The sequence below is a fragment of the Lepisosteus platostomus genome, chromosome 6 (assembly GCF_059453375.1).
Source record: "Lepisosteus platostomus isolate fLepPlt1 chromosome 6, fLepPlt1.hap1, whole genome shotgun sequence".
Classification (NCBI taxonomy): domain Eukaryota; kingdom Metazoa; phylum Chordata; class Actinopteri; order Semionotiformes; family Lepisosteidae; genus Lepisosteus; species Lepisosteus platostomus.
The window spans coordinates 29,990,464-30,004,012 of record NC_142616.1 but is presented as its reverse complement, the minus strand read 5'-3'; the positions used below and the strand labels follow the sequence as shown (position 1 = coordinate 30,004,012).

At 40.4% G+C, this 13,549-nt stretch overlaps 1 protein-coding gene across 4 annotated transcripts in view; it reads left to right on the top strand.

The window, feature by feature from the left end:
* ate1 (arginyltransferase 1) overlaps window positions 1-13,549 on the top strand; it is a 96,669-nt gene that overhangs the window by 7,980 nt on the left and 75,140 nt on the right. The window contains exons 6-8 of one of the 4 annotated variants that reach the window (XM_088635255.1): window positions 5,534-5,745; window positions 7,109-7,237; window positions 8,326-8,454. In XM_088635255.1, the coding sequence (XP_088491381.1) occupies window positions 5,534-5,745; window positions 7,109-7,237; window positions 8,326-8,454 (470 nt within the window). The remainder of the gene's footprint in view (window positions 1-5,533; window positions 5,746-7,108; window positions 7,238-8,325; window positions 8,455-13,549) is intronic. The other 3 variants (XM_088635257.1, XM_088635256.1, XM_088635258.1) reach the window with 3 other exon arrangements.

Sequence of the window (13,549 nt, the reverse complement as noted above, 5' to 3'; positions counted from 1 at the left end):
TTGCAGATCCCAGGGAAGACAGCAGGTGTCAGCAGAGGGCTACTGTGTGCTGCCTGCAGAGAGGGCTGTTGATGCTGAGAGGGCATCAGTGTCTCCAGTTGTTGATGTAGTCAGGGAGTTGGGGGGAAAAGGCACTCTGCCTCTCCCCCTCATCACTGACAGTGTACTGTCTGTACACAGCTACTGGGACAGTGTTATGTACACAATTAGCAACTCCCTGAAACACAGGAAGTAATTGAAACACTGTGGAAACTAAGTGCGTCGGTGTTTGACAGAGCTGGCTTAACACTGTAGATCAGATAGGCATTTAGGAGTTTCTTTTTCTACCTTTCCTTTTTCTCTCGGATCCAGGGACGTAATTTCTATGTATAGTAAAGCAAAACTGGGTGTGAAGACGTTTTCTTATTTTCTGGCAAGTCAGCTTTCAGTAGAGATTTAGAGTAAGTTAGAAGTGCCCCCTTAGTTGATCTCTTTCTTCATGTACCTATTTGTATTGTTTGTTTGTCCTTCTTCTTACAGTATCTGACATGATGAAAGAAATCCTAAAAAAGGTTCTTACCAGACTTCTTGGATGTCTGCATCCACTGCTAGATAAATCATCTTTAAATCCTTAACTATCTAAAACCAATAGGACAGAGGTAACAGAAGGCTTTTCTGAGCCATGGACATTGATTAGAAAAAGAGGCCCCTATAGCACTGACCTCAAGATACTGTAAATCTGTTGAAGTTTGTGGGAATAAGTCATCTCCTAATGTATGAAGAAACAGAAAGTATCAGTGCAGTTTCTGAAAGAAAACAAGAAAACCTAATTTAACACGGTCTTCAACTGTTGTATCTTATCTGATGAAACACCTGGAGTTGTTTTTAAATAAGGGCTTGTTTCAACTTTAAACCAATTTGTCTCAATGAGGAATTCCCTGAGATAATTTAGCAAACCAGAACTTTTGTGCTGGAGCATTGAGAACTGTGTATTATCTTATGTATGAGGGTATTAAATATGAGGGTGAATATTTGTAGTCCTTAACGTGCAATTAACAGATCCAAACTATACCTGCTGTTTCCTGGAGGTAATTGAGAAAGACAGAAAAAAAGAAGGTTGAAGCCAGAGGCAGAAATCTTTTTTTTGTGGGGAGATTAGTATTTCACTTGTGCAATTTCCTGCAGTTCAAGGATGTTTTCAACAGAACTGAAGCACCCACAGCTACTCGGACGGCTTCTTTCCTAGTATGTGTCGAGATCATCATGCAGAATTTATTGAAAAGGCTGTTGATTGCCAGAATGCATGCTTCCCCTTCTCGACGATGCCTGCAGGGGTTTCTGTCTCTGTGGACAAGTATAACAATCTTGAACCTTTGTGGTTTTGGTTTACCATTTTAATGCATGACATTATTTCTTTAAGATAAGAAACAACTGACAAATTGCTATCTTAGGACCTTCTTTAGTTACTTTCAATTTATTGGTTCTTGAAGATAAAAGGTTTTGTATTTTGGATCACAGTTAGATAGGTGACCCATGTAATGGATGTGTTTTTCACTGTTTCCATGACCTTTTGAAAGGGCATTCTTAGCTGCATCCCTGTCTTTACTTTCTCACTAGAGGAAAGTGCTCTCTGGGAGACAGTATGTTCAGAAGATTTTGTCCCAAAGCAGAGAGTTACAGTATGTCTGATCTTGCACAGACATGCTGAAATATACGTCTGTCTGCACAGTAAAAAGGTGTGCAGAAAGTGTTTAGCCTGGAAGCTATAGTAATGAAGACCAGTGTCTTTGATTTATGCCTTTGGAAAAACTTTTAAAGTGAAGGATCGTAACACAATGTTGGCAGCCTCCTAGGAGATGCAGTCCCTCTTTCCACTTTGCGAGCCCTTTGGTGGTGCATCGTGGTTTGACTCCTCAGTCTGGCTCCTGCCAAGGTTGTGTATTGTTTGTTTAATGATTCCAGGAGTAACATTGAAATAGAAAGGTGGCATCCCTCTCCTGAGTGTAATTAAACACTGGGTTTCCAGTGATTTCCATTGCAGTGCTGCTGTCTCAGACCTTTCCAAAGTAGTCACAAAGGAAATCAAAACATGCTAGCATTTCTTACCATTATTTGTTTAATTTTCAGTGCTCGTGTTCTGCCCTTTTTGTATGCATTTTAGAGTTTTACAAAGAGATGGATGTTTCTGTCCACTGACAGTGTTTGTGTATCACAGGTGCAAATTCATTTCCCTGGAAGACTTTGATTTTCTGACTTCAGGACAGAGATGTCCTTTTCTGATGGGATGAGAAGTTATTGTCTACCGTAAGACAACCCACACAAAGGGTTAACACTCTATGAACAGTGCATACATTTTGTGGACAAAGACAGAGCAAGTTCTGACAGATTGTGTTATAAAACTGATGTGACAATATGTAATACATTGTTTCAGTGGAAGCAATGTGGTTCTTGTATAAACAAGTGCATTAGAGAGCAATAAAGTTGTGCAAATGTTAACAAGATTACTGTTCTTTAAGCACAGGATGAGCTTATGCCTGAATGAAGTCATTTTTAAGTATTGCATGCGAACATTAAAAACAGTGAAAAAGAAAAAAAAAAATTTTTGTTGTGTGTTTTTTCAGCATAAACATAAGAGCCATTTTAAGCTGTGTCATCAAAAATAGGTTTTAAGAGGGAAAAGAGAACGAAAGATTAAACAATCCAACATTTTAAAGAGACTAGTTATTTTTCGGAAGTTGTTTTGTAGTGGTGATTTGAGAGATGTTTGTTATTGTACTGAGAAGTCCACTTTCCCAGCAATGGTTTTGTTGCTCAATGCAGTGAGATTCCTGACTAATGAGTCCTGGTTACCTGTTTAGAATGTTTCACAATGAAGAGACCCAGACTGCCCCCTGATCCACACTGACAGGCATAGTGCTTTCTGTGAGGCTATGAATACACACTGAAGTTGAGCTTGCATGTGAGTTGCTTACAAAGTCACAGTTTTAATGATGATAGCTGTGTGCAAAGCAGTTTCAGAAAACTTTTCTGATGTGACTCAGCCCGTATATCTGGGCAGCTTTTTGTCCATCCAATCTGTTCTTTTAGATTTTGTTTTAATGCCTAGAACCTTGTTTCTTTCATTGATAAATAAGATCATGAAATGCTGGATGCACTAATGTACTGGAGTGGATTGTAAGAAGGGTATGTTGAGTAGCAGTGCTGTTAATTACAACACGATGATGCCCACGCATTTCTGACTGCTCTCTCTGTGAATGTGGTTGTACTTTGAGATATATGGAGTTTTCTATAGATGTAGGCTGCTGGAATCTTGGAGGAAACCGTGTCACTCTGCACTATTGGCATCTGTAGATCTCTATGTTATGTATTTGACATATTTATATCTTATTTACATCTCAGTCTGATCTCACTGCACAAATGGATCTTCCCCAAGCTCTCTGTACCTCTCTGCTGTTTGCTGTTGCTCTCCATCCAGCTGTACAGTCCAAGCACTCAGGTCACACATAATAGCCTGTTAGTGGTGCTGTCAGGAAGAAATGCAGGAAATAGCAGCCTTTTCCTTATTGCACCAAACAGGATGTAACCGTGTAAACTATTGACATTGGATGCCAGCACTTTGGGCCTGGAATGGGGCCAGCTCTGTGAAAGGGAGGAAATGTCTTTCTATATCTGGACTAAGGAATGTTAACTATAGTGTTCTGGCTATGCAAGCTGCCTTTTCTAGGCCAATATGCTGCAGGGATGCAGGCAGGAGCTGGACATTGATGGGCTTACCCTGCTCTCTGGCTACAAAACACAGGCAATCCCAAAATGAATCTGGGAAATCTAAACTGGTTATTCATTCAGTATGTGTAGCCAGAACTGTTGAATATTCCTAAAGGCTATAGAATTGGCTTTCTAATTGTTGGTCATGAATTACAGCATTCTGTCAACACAACTAAAATAGTTTTGTAGAAATGGTTACGTTCTTCAACTGTGCTTCTATCCATTGCCTTTGACATCTCTGCATTTTGTGTAGGTATTCATGTCACATGAAACCTAAAGCATGTGGTGTGTTTTATGATAGTGTTGTTGTAAACAGCAGTTTTGGTTCGGGTTAAAGTACCTGAATTAATAGCAGTCTGTTATTGTGATGCAGAGTTTGGTTCCTTATGATTTCATGATCATTTATGATATTATGTAGTGTATGTTAGGCATTATTATGTTTTGTCGTTGCCATTACAGAACTTTGGGGAAAAAATGTATTTGCTATTTGTAACCATAAGAATGTTCCTGGTCCAAATTATGGACTGGTGGTTGGAAAATATTATATTTTAGTGGTGTTCTGTAGCAGCCCCTGTCAGAGATGGTTAAATGCCAGAATCTCTCAGGGAGCAACCCTCTTTGGACAGACTTGTACAGGCTCCCCATCACTGGATTTGTTCAGATCAGTGTACAGATTGGTTCCTTTTTCTCTGGAAAAGCATTTGTTTTTGTTTCTAAGAATATGTGCTTGTGGTGGAAAGAAGAGCTTCCTTTTTTTAATACTTTGCTGTGGAGATGTTTCCACTGTGGTTGATGTACAGAAAGCAGATATGTGGGTATAGGATTATATACCAAGGTCCTTTTGATCCATGTTTTAAACCATATCCGCATGCAATTAAAGAGGCAGTTGAAACATAAGCTCGAAACACATCCTCTATGTTTGACTGTAAAATGATTTATTTAGAACGGCACAGCTGTACATTGTCAAATACCTAAAGTATATACTGAGTTTTGGAATATATTTACATTGTGCAAGTCCAGGGCTTGCAGTGCAAGACTGTTGGCCTTTGTAAGTGAGTGCTCTTGTTGATGAGAGCAGGCAGTCAGTAACAGACAGATCCTGTGTCTTCAGCAGGGGGCTGCTCACCACAACCCCTTCTGTTGGGTTTGTTTGGAAGACGAGGTCATTAGCACACAATGGAATTTTTCAAAAGCACTATAGAACCTTAATTTCTTTAAACAGGACTCTGTAGACAGAATTGAGAAGTGACTCATCCTTTCAAAATATTGGAAAACAAATGCCATTACATTCTGTTCTCCAAACAACCCAAGAGCCAAGGGTATTTAGCTCTCCTTACAGACTCCAGTCCAGTGGAGAGCAAGAATTATAGTGGTACATTAAATAAACCAGTCCTTCAGACTGTGACCTCCTATTGCTCTTTATTGAAATAGTTTGTGTTCCTTATTGTTTTTCTTTCCTTGGATACTTGTTATAATAAATATGACATACTCTTGTATTTTAATCTCCCGAAAAAGACATGCAGGGCGATCTGTGCACCAGATAACAAATGCTTACACTTTTAACAAAAGGGAGTGTAAAAGTGGAAAATCTAGTCTGTGGTAAGATGGGAAAAGAGAAATGTTTTTTTTTTCTCTTAAAATGAGGTATGGAATATTCACTGAAGTTTATTTGGAGTTGGGGGAAGCAGAGTGAATTATACACTTGTGCAGTATTCATACCACCGGACAAGTAGCGTTATTTGGGCGTCGCTGCCATAATTGACCAGCTTGTGCTGCTCGTCTCTCTCAGGGCTGGGAGTGGACCCCAACAGGCCTCCCTGCCGCAAGGCGAAGGAGGTGCGCAGGGAGCGGAGGCTGCAGAAGGAGCTGCAGAGACAGCAGGGGGGTTGTCCTGTGGACCACGGTCAGCATCTGCCACAGTCCCGGCAAAACAGTCAGCCCCGCACCCTGGAGGAACTCGTCACTGACTCCTTGCCCACAGATGCCACTCATCAGGTGGAGGTAAACCTGCCAGTCTCTCTCCGTGTCAGTTGGCTCACAAACACACATCCCATGTTGCTCCCTGTATTCTACAGTAGGTCTTGCCCAGACATGGAGGAACCCTGGGAAGACATTTTGAAGATCAGTTTCAAAGTCATGGTGAAATAATCTCGAGCACACGTTTGAAATGTCATACATAACAAAAATATGTTTATCCTCTTCAGGAAATGATTGTTAGCTCTTGTTTAGAAAGAAGCACGAAAATGTGGCTTGGTCATGTCCCTGCAGTGTGCACAGATGGTCTGCAGAGGGTAGTGTGGGCACAGAGACAACCTCAGTATGAGAGCAACATTATAGGTATAGCTCCCCACAATGCAGATGAATGTTTTACCATTTCAAAGGAATATACATTTCTTCCGGTTTCCATTATTAAATTATGACTTGTTTTCTGCACAGTTTAAATCGGGGGAAAAATCTGGTTTAGAGTAAAAATAATCCAGCAAATACAGCATTCATAACATGCAGCCCACATTAACTGTGAAATCAGTGTATTTAGATAAAACTAGATCTATTGTTTTCTCTTGTTTTTGGAATCAAGCAAAAGGCCTGTATTGGCCCTTTAACTTTGCAAATGTATTTTCTTGAAACTGGCTTCACTTTGAAGCATTAATTGCATTTAACTAGTTACAACTTCATAGACTGAATAATAAACTCTGCATTAACATTAATAGGAAGAAAGAACAAAACTTTTATTTTGCACATATAAAAAAGAAATATTAATGTAATATGAATACACAGCTTTATTCTACAGATAAAATAAGTAATAAGTAGTTAAGTAATAATTAATAGTTTCTTGACTTAATTTCTACTTTAACAATATTAACATCACAATGTTCATTTGTAGTGGTGAATCTCTTCCAAGTACAGTAGGCGAACTTGATCAGAAATTCCAGCTTTGAAATTAAGCCCCAGAATCTGGGCAATGGGATCCTGGAAACATGTTTATATCTAAAATTGCCTGGAATTTCCCATTTGCTGTCACCCAGGCCAAATTCTGTGACGGAAGATTGCTCCTACTCCCATTCCCAAGAAAATATTTATTTTATCTGTTGCCCATCAATACTGCTGGAATTGCTCAAACTAAGCTGGGCCTCTACTTTTCTTGTTTTTTAAAACCACATCTTGGTGTTAATTGATCATCTTTAAAATTGACCTGAAACTTATATCCAATGTTGCCATGAGAGATTTAAGAGGGGCCCAGTGGCAGTGGAAATCTGAAGTTCAGTCAAAAGTTTGCACCTTTTTTTTTTTTCATGGATAAGTGTTTTCACATTGCATAGCGCTGACGGTAACAACCAGGTCTTTGTGTTAACTTCCCCTGAAGGTGAGGCTAGTGCGGTCCAACCCTCCCAGCTCCCAGTTCAAATCCACTTTCCAAGAGTCTTACCAAGTCTATAAACGCTACCAGATGGCCATCCACAAGGACCCACCTGACAAGCCATCTGAAAGCCAGGTCAGCCTGCTGTTATCGTAGCGGGGTGGGGGGGAGGTGGAGTGATTAGGGAAGGGCTGACAGAGGAGGGGAGGGCTTGCAGTCCCTTCCCACTGTCTAATGACAAGCAGGTGAGTAATGCTATCTACTCCACCTCACTCCTGCTCTGGCCCTCCCTGCTTGTGAGGTTTATGAGGAAGATGGGGGAGCTCATTTACAGACAGACTAGAGTGGAGAGAGAGTGAGTGGTTTAATTAAAGCCAATAAAGCAGACATTCTGCAGGTGCAAAGCAGACTGGAATGACTTACAGCAGGTGCCACAGTCTGGCACATGATTTTCAGAGGTGGGTTTTCCTTTTCCACCCTGCACACGCCCCAGAGGGGGCCTGCATTGGTGCCATTTCCGCTAAAAGGTCTGTGTACTGTTAGCTCATTTCTAATGCACTCTCCTGCAGAACAGCGCATTCATCCCCATTCTGTTGTACAGAGGAGTGATCTCGCTCCTTGAGTCTGAACTCCAGGTAAATTCTCTGAGTCATGTACTGGAAATTTTACTTAAAGGCAGCAGATCTGGCCACATTGACATGACTGTGGAAAAGAATAGGTAATCACCTGCCAAATCTAAAAAGAATAACAGTCTACATAGTGCTGTAGGGTTGTTTGCTTTAGCATCGTCTCTACACTTGTGCTTGGCACTCATCCTGAAATGAGTAACAGCTTAAATCCCATATTTCATTATTTGCTTGAAGTAACTGAATGAATGAAGTAACTCCCTTGATTGGAAAAGGCCTGTTTCATTGTGAGAACCAGGAATGCTCACCTGAGTCACCTGGGATGAAAGACAAAAATTCTTGTAGACTGGAAATCTGAGGACATTAAATCGAGGAATCCGTGCGCACGGTCGTAACTGTTCTGTGGTGCTCCGACTGTAGAAAGTGCATAGGTGTGTGGGGTGGAGAGACCTGCTGTAACTCAGTCCCTGCTAGGGCTATGTCCTGGAGAGGACGAGGGAGACCGAGCACTGGCTTCACCTCAGTGTGTAGCAGTTGGTTTGTGTGGATTGTTGTCTAAACCTCTTCAATATTGTTGACCCCCCCGCTGTCCTGAAGGTGAAGCTAGTGCCGGTCTGCTTTGATGACCCCGAGTTCACTGCGTCCTACAGCCAGTCTGCGGCCTTGTACGCCAGGTATCAGATGGCAGTGCACAAGGACGCACCCTCTGAATGTTCTGAGTCTGAGGTACAGTTCATTGCATGCATCATTAATCATCATTGTTTTTCTTACAAATAGCTTCAGTGCTTCTATTATTAATTTTATTTGTTTTTCTTCAGTTGATCTTTGTCTCTTATCATGTGTTCAAGGGATTCTCCATGTGCACGGAGTATTTGGCACAGCCTGCTCACCTCCACACTCACCTGTGGTCTATCCCACATAGTGAAAAACTGACAGTTGAAATGTTGCACCTTCTTATCAACCGCAGTGCATGATTCTGCAAGTGAAAGGTGCTTAGCCTTGTTCTTGAAATAACATTGAGCTAATGAAGAAATCAAAGGACTAGTTAAGTCTGAAACCCTGCTGTGGAATAGATAGGTGTGGTGTTTAACTCCCCCTGTTTATAAAGTGACTTAATCAGAGCTGACATCACTGTTTTAGCTCCTTCCCAGAGTCTAAGCTGAAGATTCCCCTCACAGCTGCAGTATGCACAATAGTGATAAGGGCTAAAATCTGTAGATGTCCTGTGCCTGCCTCCAGTAAGCAAGTGAAATGCAGTCCAATTGTGCAAAGTGCACTATTGGAATTCAGTCTCCTGTTTACAAAAAGTCCAGAGTCTGTTCCTCTTTACCTGTGAGTAAATAACAAAGACTGGGTGACTTGAGAGACTTGGCAGGAGCTTTTACTTTTTGTTTCTGGTTGTGTGATCTCCAAACCCTTTAACTCTTTTCATAAGCTATGAAAACAATTAAAATACAGAGCCACAGACTCACTGGTACTCTGAAATTGTGAACCTGTCAAGTATTACGACAGTACCCTAGGGTGTCAACAGCGATGTAACAAGTTGTGGGTATGTTTGCGTGTGCTCTTATTTTGGTGAATTGGAATGACTAGCTATTTTTTGGCTTTATACCCAATTAATTTGGAATTGCCAGTGGTAAATGACTATTCCAAATAACTGCAACTGCTATACCACTCAAGAGAGAATGAGAGATGTGATGTGTTCCATCATTATGCCCACCTGCAGAGCGACTTGTCCTTGACCATTCTTGAAGCACTATCTCACAGGAGACCAGTTCCATTCCTGCCCTGCTGGCATGCTCCATTGTGAGAACATATGAATGCTTACAAATAAGAGGAGGCTGTTCAGCCCGTCTAGCCCGTTTGGTAGTTAGTAGCCAATACATGTGAGGTTCTCATCCAGTTATTTCTTGAAAGGAGCAAGGGTATCATCTTCAGCAGCAAGGCAGGGTAGCTTGTTCTATATTCCCACAACCCTTTTGGCTAAAGAAGTGCCTCCTGTTCTTAGTTTTGAATGTGCTCCTGCATAGTTTCTACTTGTGTTCTCTGGTTTGTGTCTCAGTGCTAATTATGAAGTATACCACAGGGGTGATGTGTTAATGCCTTTTAGGATTATGAATACCTGAATTATGTCCCCATCATAGTCTTTTTATTTAGGCTAAAATAACTGAATGTTTTAAGTCTTATCCATGTAGGTCATTTTTTTGTAACACGGTGATTAGACAGTGTCCTAATTAAGGTCTTAATACTGCTATGTTTGTTATCATGTTATGATGGCATATTGACCGTGGTGTTATCTGTGTGGAGTTTGTATGTTCTCCCCTCACATGGGTTTCCTTTGCGTGCAAACAAATGTTGTGTGTGCCCTGTGAAGGGTACTACATTGTACAATTACAACATAACACAAGCTTTATTTGGATTATGCACTTTTAACTATATAGACTAACTGTCTGTTTTCCTTTTTTATTGCTTCCCCACATTGCCTGAAAGATGAAAATGATGTGTCTGCATAAACATCTAAGTCTTTTTCATAAGTAGCCTCTTCAAGCTCAGCATTTCCTATTATATATTTATAATTTATATTTTTTTCTGCTTGCAACATCCTCTAGTTGTCTGTTAACTATCATCTCCAGATCTTGGCTCTGTTCTGAATTTATTCTAAATCTTTTTCTATTTTTTTTCCGCTTATACAGTGTTTACTACGCCTGCTAAAATAAAGATCATCGATGTAAGTTAGGATGACCGGTGGTCCTAATACAGATCTAAGAGGTACCCCCACTAATTATATCACCCCAACTGGAGCATTTACCCTTGACTGTAACCTGTTTTTTGTCAGTTATCCAGTTGTCTTTGTATATCTATTAGTTTAAAACCTACCACCTGAATCTTTTCTGCAAAACAAATCTCGAGGGACCAATGGTTGTCTTAAGTGCTTCTAGTGCCTACAAACTGCTTATTCTGTGCAAAAATGATTGAATATGAAACTTTCTTTCCACAGCCTGTGGCATGCTGTTAGTTCCCTCTTTGGTAAATATCCGAGTGAAATAGAAGTACGTTGACCCTGCTGTGATGTTGAAGTTTTCTGACACACCTTCAGTTTTTACTGTTCTTTAGCTATTATAACGCTAAAAAATAGTTTTCATCACGATATTCCTACCCCATCTCACACTCTTGGCCTTTGTAGTATCCTTTTTCACCTTTGCTTGCATTTCATTATACTTTTTATACCTTTTAAATGTATTTTTTTTGAAGGCTTATATAGTGCTTTCTTTCTTTTTATATTCTTCTTGATTTATTTAGCATTTTGGACCACTGCTTGCCTGAATTATTTGTGGCATAATTCTGTTCTGTGCTTCAAAACATATAGCCTTAAGCTGCTGCCATCCATATTTTACTGATTCCATATCTATCATAGTCTGCTTTTCTAAAACATGGAAACTTTGTTATGGACTTCACCTGTATGGTTTTTAAAGTATTTTTCATTACTGTCATATTCTAAGGATCAAAGTTCCCCAGAGGTTCTCTGCACTGTTTCCCTATTCTATTGGTAGTATAAAAAGACAAATCAGCAGAGGTATGTGGTGAAAAAATGTATCTGCCACTGTTTGAGGAATCTCACTCCTGGTTAGCTAGTGATGTGGCCAAACCTTGAACTGGAGACATCGAGTCATCTGTTTTGAGCAGGTGTAAAATCTGTGTCAAGGCTTTTTACTTTAGCGTGGTAAGACACTGTCCAATGGAGATGCCCTAGTTTGATGAAATGTCAGAAGGCTGGGAATCACAGGAGGGCACTGTGTAGTCTCAGCCTTGCCTCTGCCAGTGATCAGTCATAGGGCAGCAGGGTCACCTCAGAGGTCAGGACTAGGCTCTCTTGCTGAGAACTGGTGGCAGTGGGGGAAGGGTTTTCTTGGTGTGATAGTTTCAGAGTACCCATATCTGTTTACCTCTCTGTGAGTTTTATTGCTTGGAGTTTAGGGGGTGAAGGAATGCAGAGGCCTCTACCTTGACCCTGTGTTTTTGCTCAAAGCAATACTTAACAAAACAGTGCTGTGAGTTTCCTGAAAAGCACTCATAAATGAAATTGTATTATTATTGTAATATGAAATTGAATTGTTATATTTTTAAATTATAGAACCATTAATGTCTTTGTAAAGGAAATGTTCCTTAAACAGCCACCCAGGACATACTTTATAATGTCGTATGTATTTTGAGTATGAGTACTGTATATGTTTGACTGCATCTGATTGATAACTGGGGAGGACTCTTGCAAGTTTGCCATCAGTTTGTCTTTACAGCTCGTGAACGTCTGAAGCCAGCAAAGAGTTTGCTGATGAGACTTGCTATGTGCCTCTACTACAGGCAGACTAATCAGACCAGTAACTCTGCCAAACCCGATTACCAGACATTTGTTGCTTATTAATCATCTTGGAGAATAATGGGGAGTTTATGGGGGTAAAGTTTACTGGATTTTATGGTTCCAGAGTGAAAAGTAAAAGCACGTTGTAACTCTTGTTTGTTTCTTTTAAGGGTAGAAACGGTTTTGTTTTTGCATATTGCGAACAGACTTGCTTTCCGTTTAAAAAAGCTGTCCTTTTTCACAAGCCAACTGAGCAGGGGCTCAGATATCAGGATTTCAAACTAATTTCTTTCTCCCAGTAAGGGGCCGAAGGCTGCTTGTGGACAGAATGGCACCAGGACTTTGTGTGAGCGAGAGACCGCAGACAGGCTGAATGCCTTTGCCCGTCTCTTCTTACCTTAAGAACAATTTTATTTCTTTTCTTAATAGTAGGGATCGTGGTTTAACAGAATTACATTCAAGAGTGGCCATAATTAGGGTCTGTTCATTTTTAAATGTGGGTCTGTGCCTTATGTTAGGCAGCCCATTTTTCTCTTGTCCTTTTTCCAGAAGAAAGCTTGGTAACTACCCAGGCATTTTGTACTCTGCTGATGCAGTTCCAGCCCTGGAAACCGACGAGCTCTCTTCTTGCGTTTGTTGGTGCCCTAAGCACCCATCTTGGTGTGCTTCCTAGACTGACGTCTGCCAGTTATTTCAATTCTACAGCAAAAGTGATACCTTTGCCTGCATTATAAGGACTTAAATAAGCATCAGATTATGTGATTTAAATACATTGTTGGAGAGACAAGTATATTTCTCAATCTCTGTAATTTATAGACAACTGTTCATCTGCTGTTCATGTCAGAATACATTTTCTGTGGGATTTTTCTGTGCTATTTTTGTTTTCACACCCTGTTACTTAAAAAAATATACATATATTTGTTGATTTCTTATTTCAGTAAGAATTTAAATGTTACTGCATTTGTTTCTCTCCTGTACTCAAGTGGTAAGATTTAATGTCTCATTGGAGCAGGAGAAAAACTTTAGCAAAACTGCAGCTCCTGACTGTTCCCAGTAAATGTGTAATCCTTTGTCCTCAGGTCTGGAAACTTTCAGTGACTGCCAATGGGGTTTAGCTAAATAAATTCTCCTAGTTGTAAAATTACAGTCGCAGTAGTCACAGATTCTTTCCTGGTGCCATAAGGGGCTATTATTAGAATGTTTGCTTGCTGTTTTTATTTCCATGTTGGGCCCCCAGCTAGGCTAATTGCTGCCAGGTCATGGAGATGAGCTGATGTTGGTAAGGCACGGTGATGACTGTGTTCTAAGCATACACAACTACTGCTCAGTTATAGCAATAAAAAGGCACATATACTGTGCATCAAAAGAAACATCACTTATTGGCAGAAAATGCACAGAAAATATTTTTTTCAGTCAGTTTTCATGGTCAAATGACAATATCTTTTGTAGCAGGTGCACAGACCC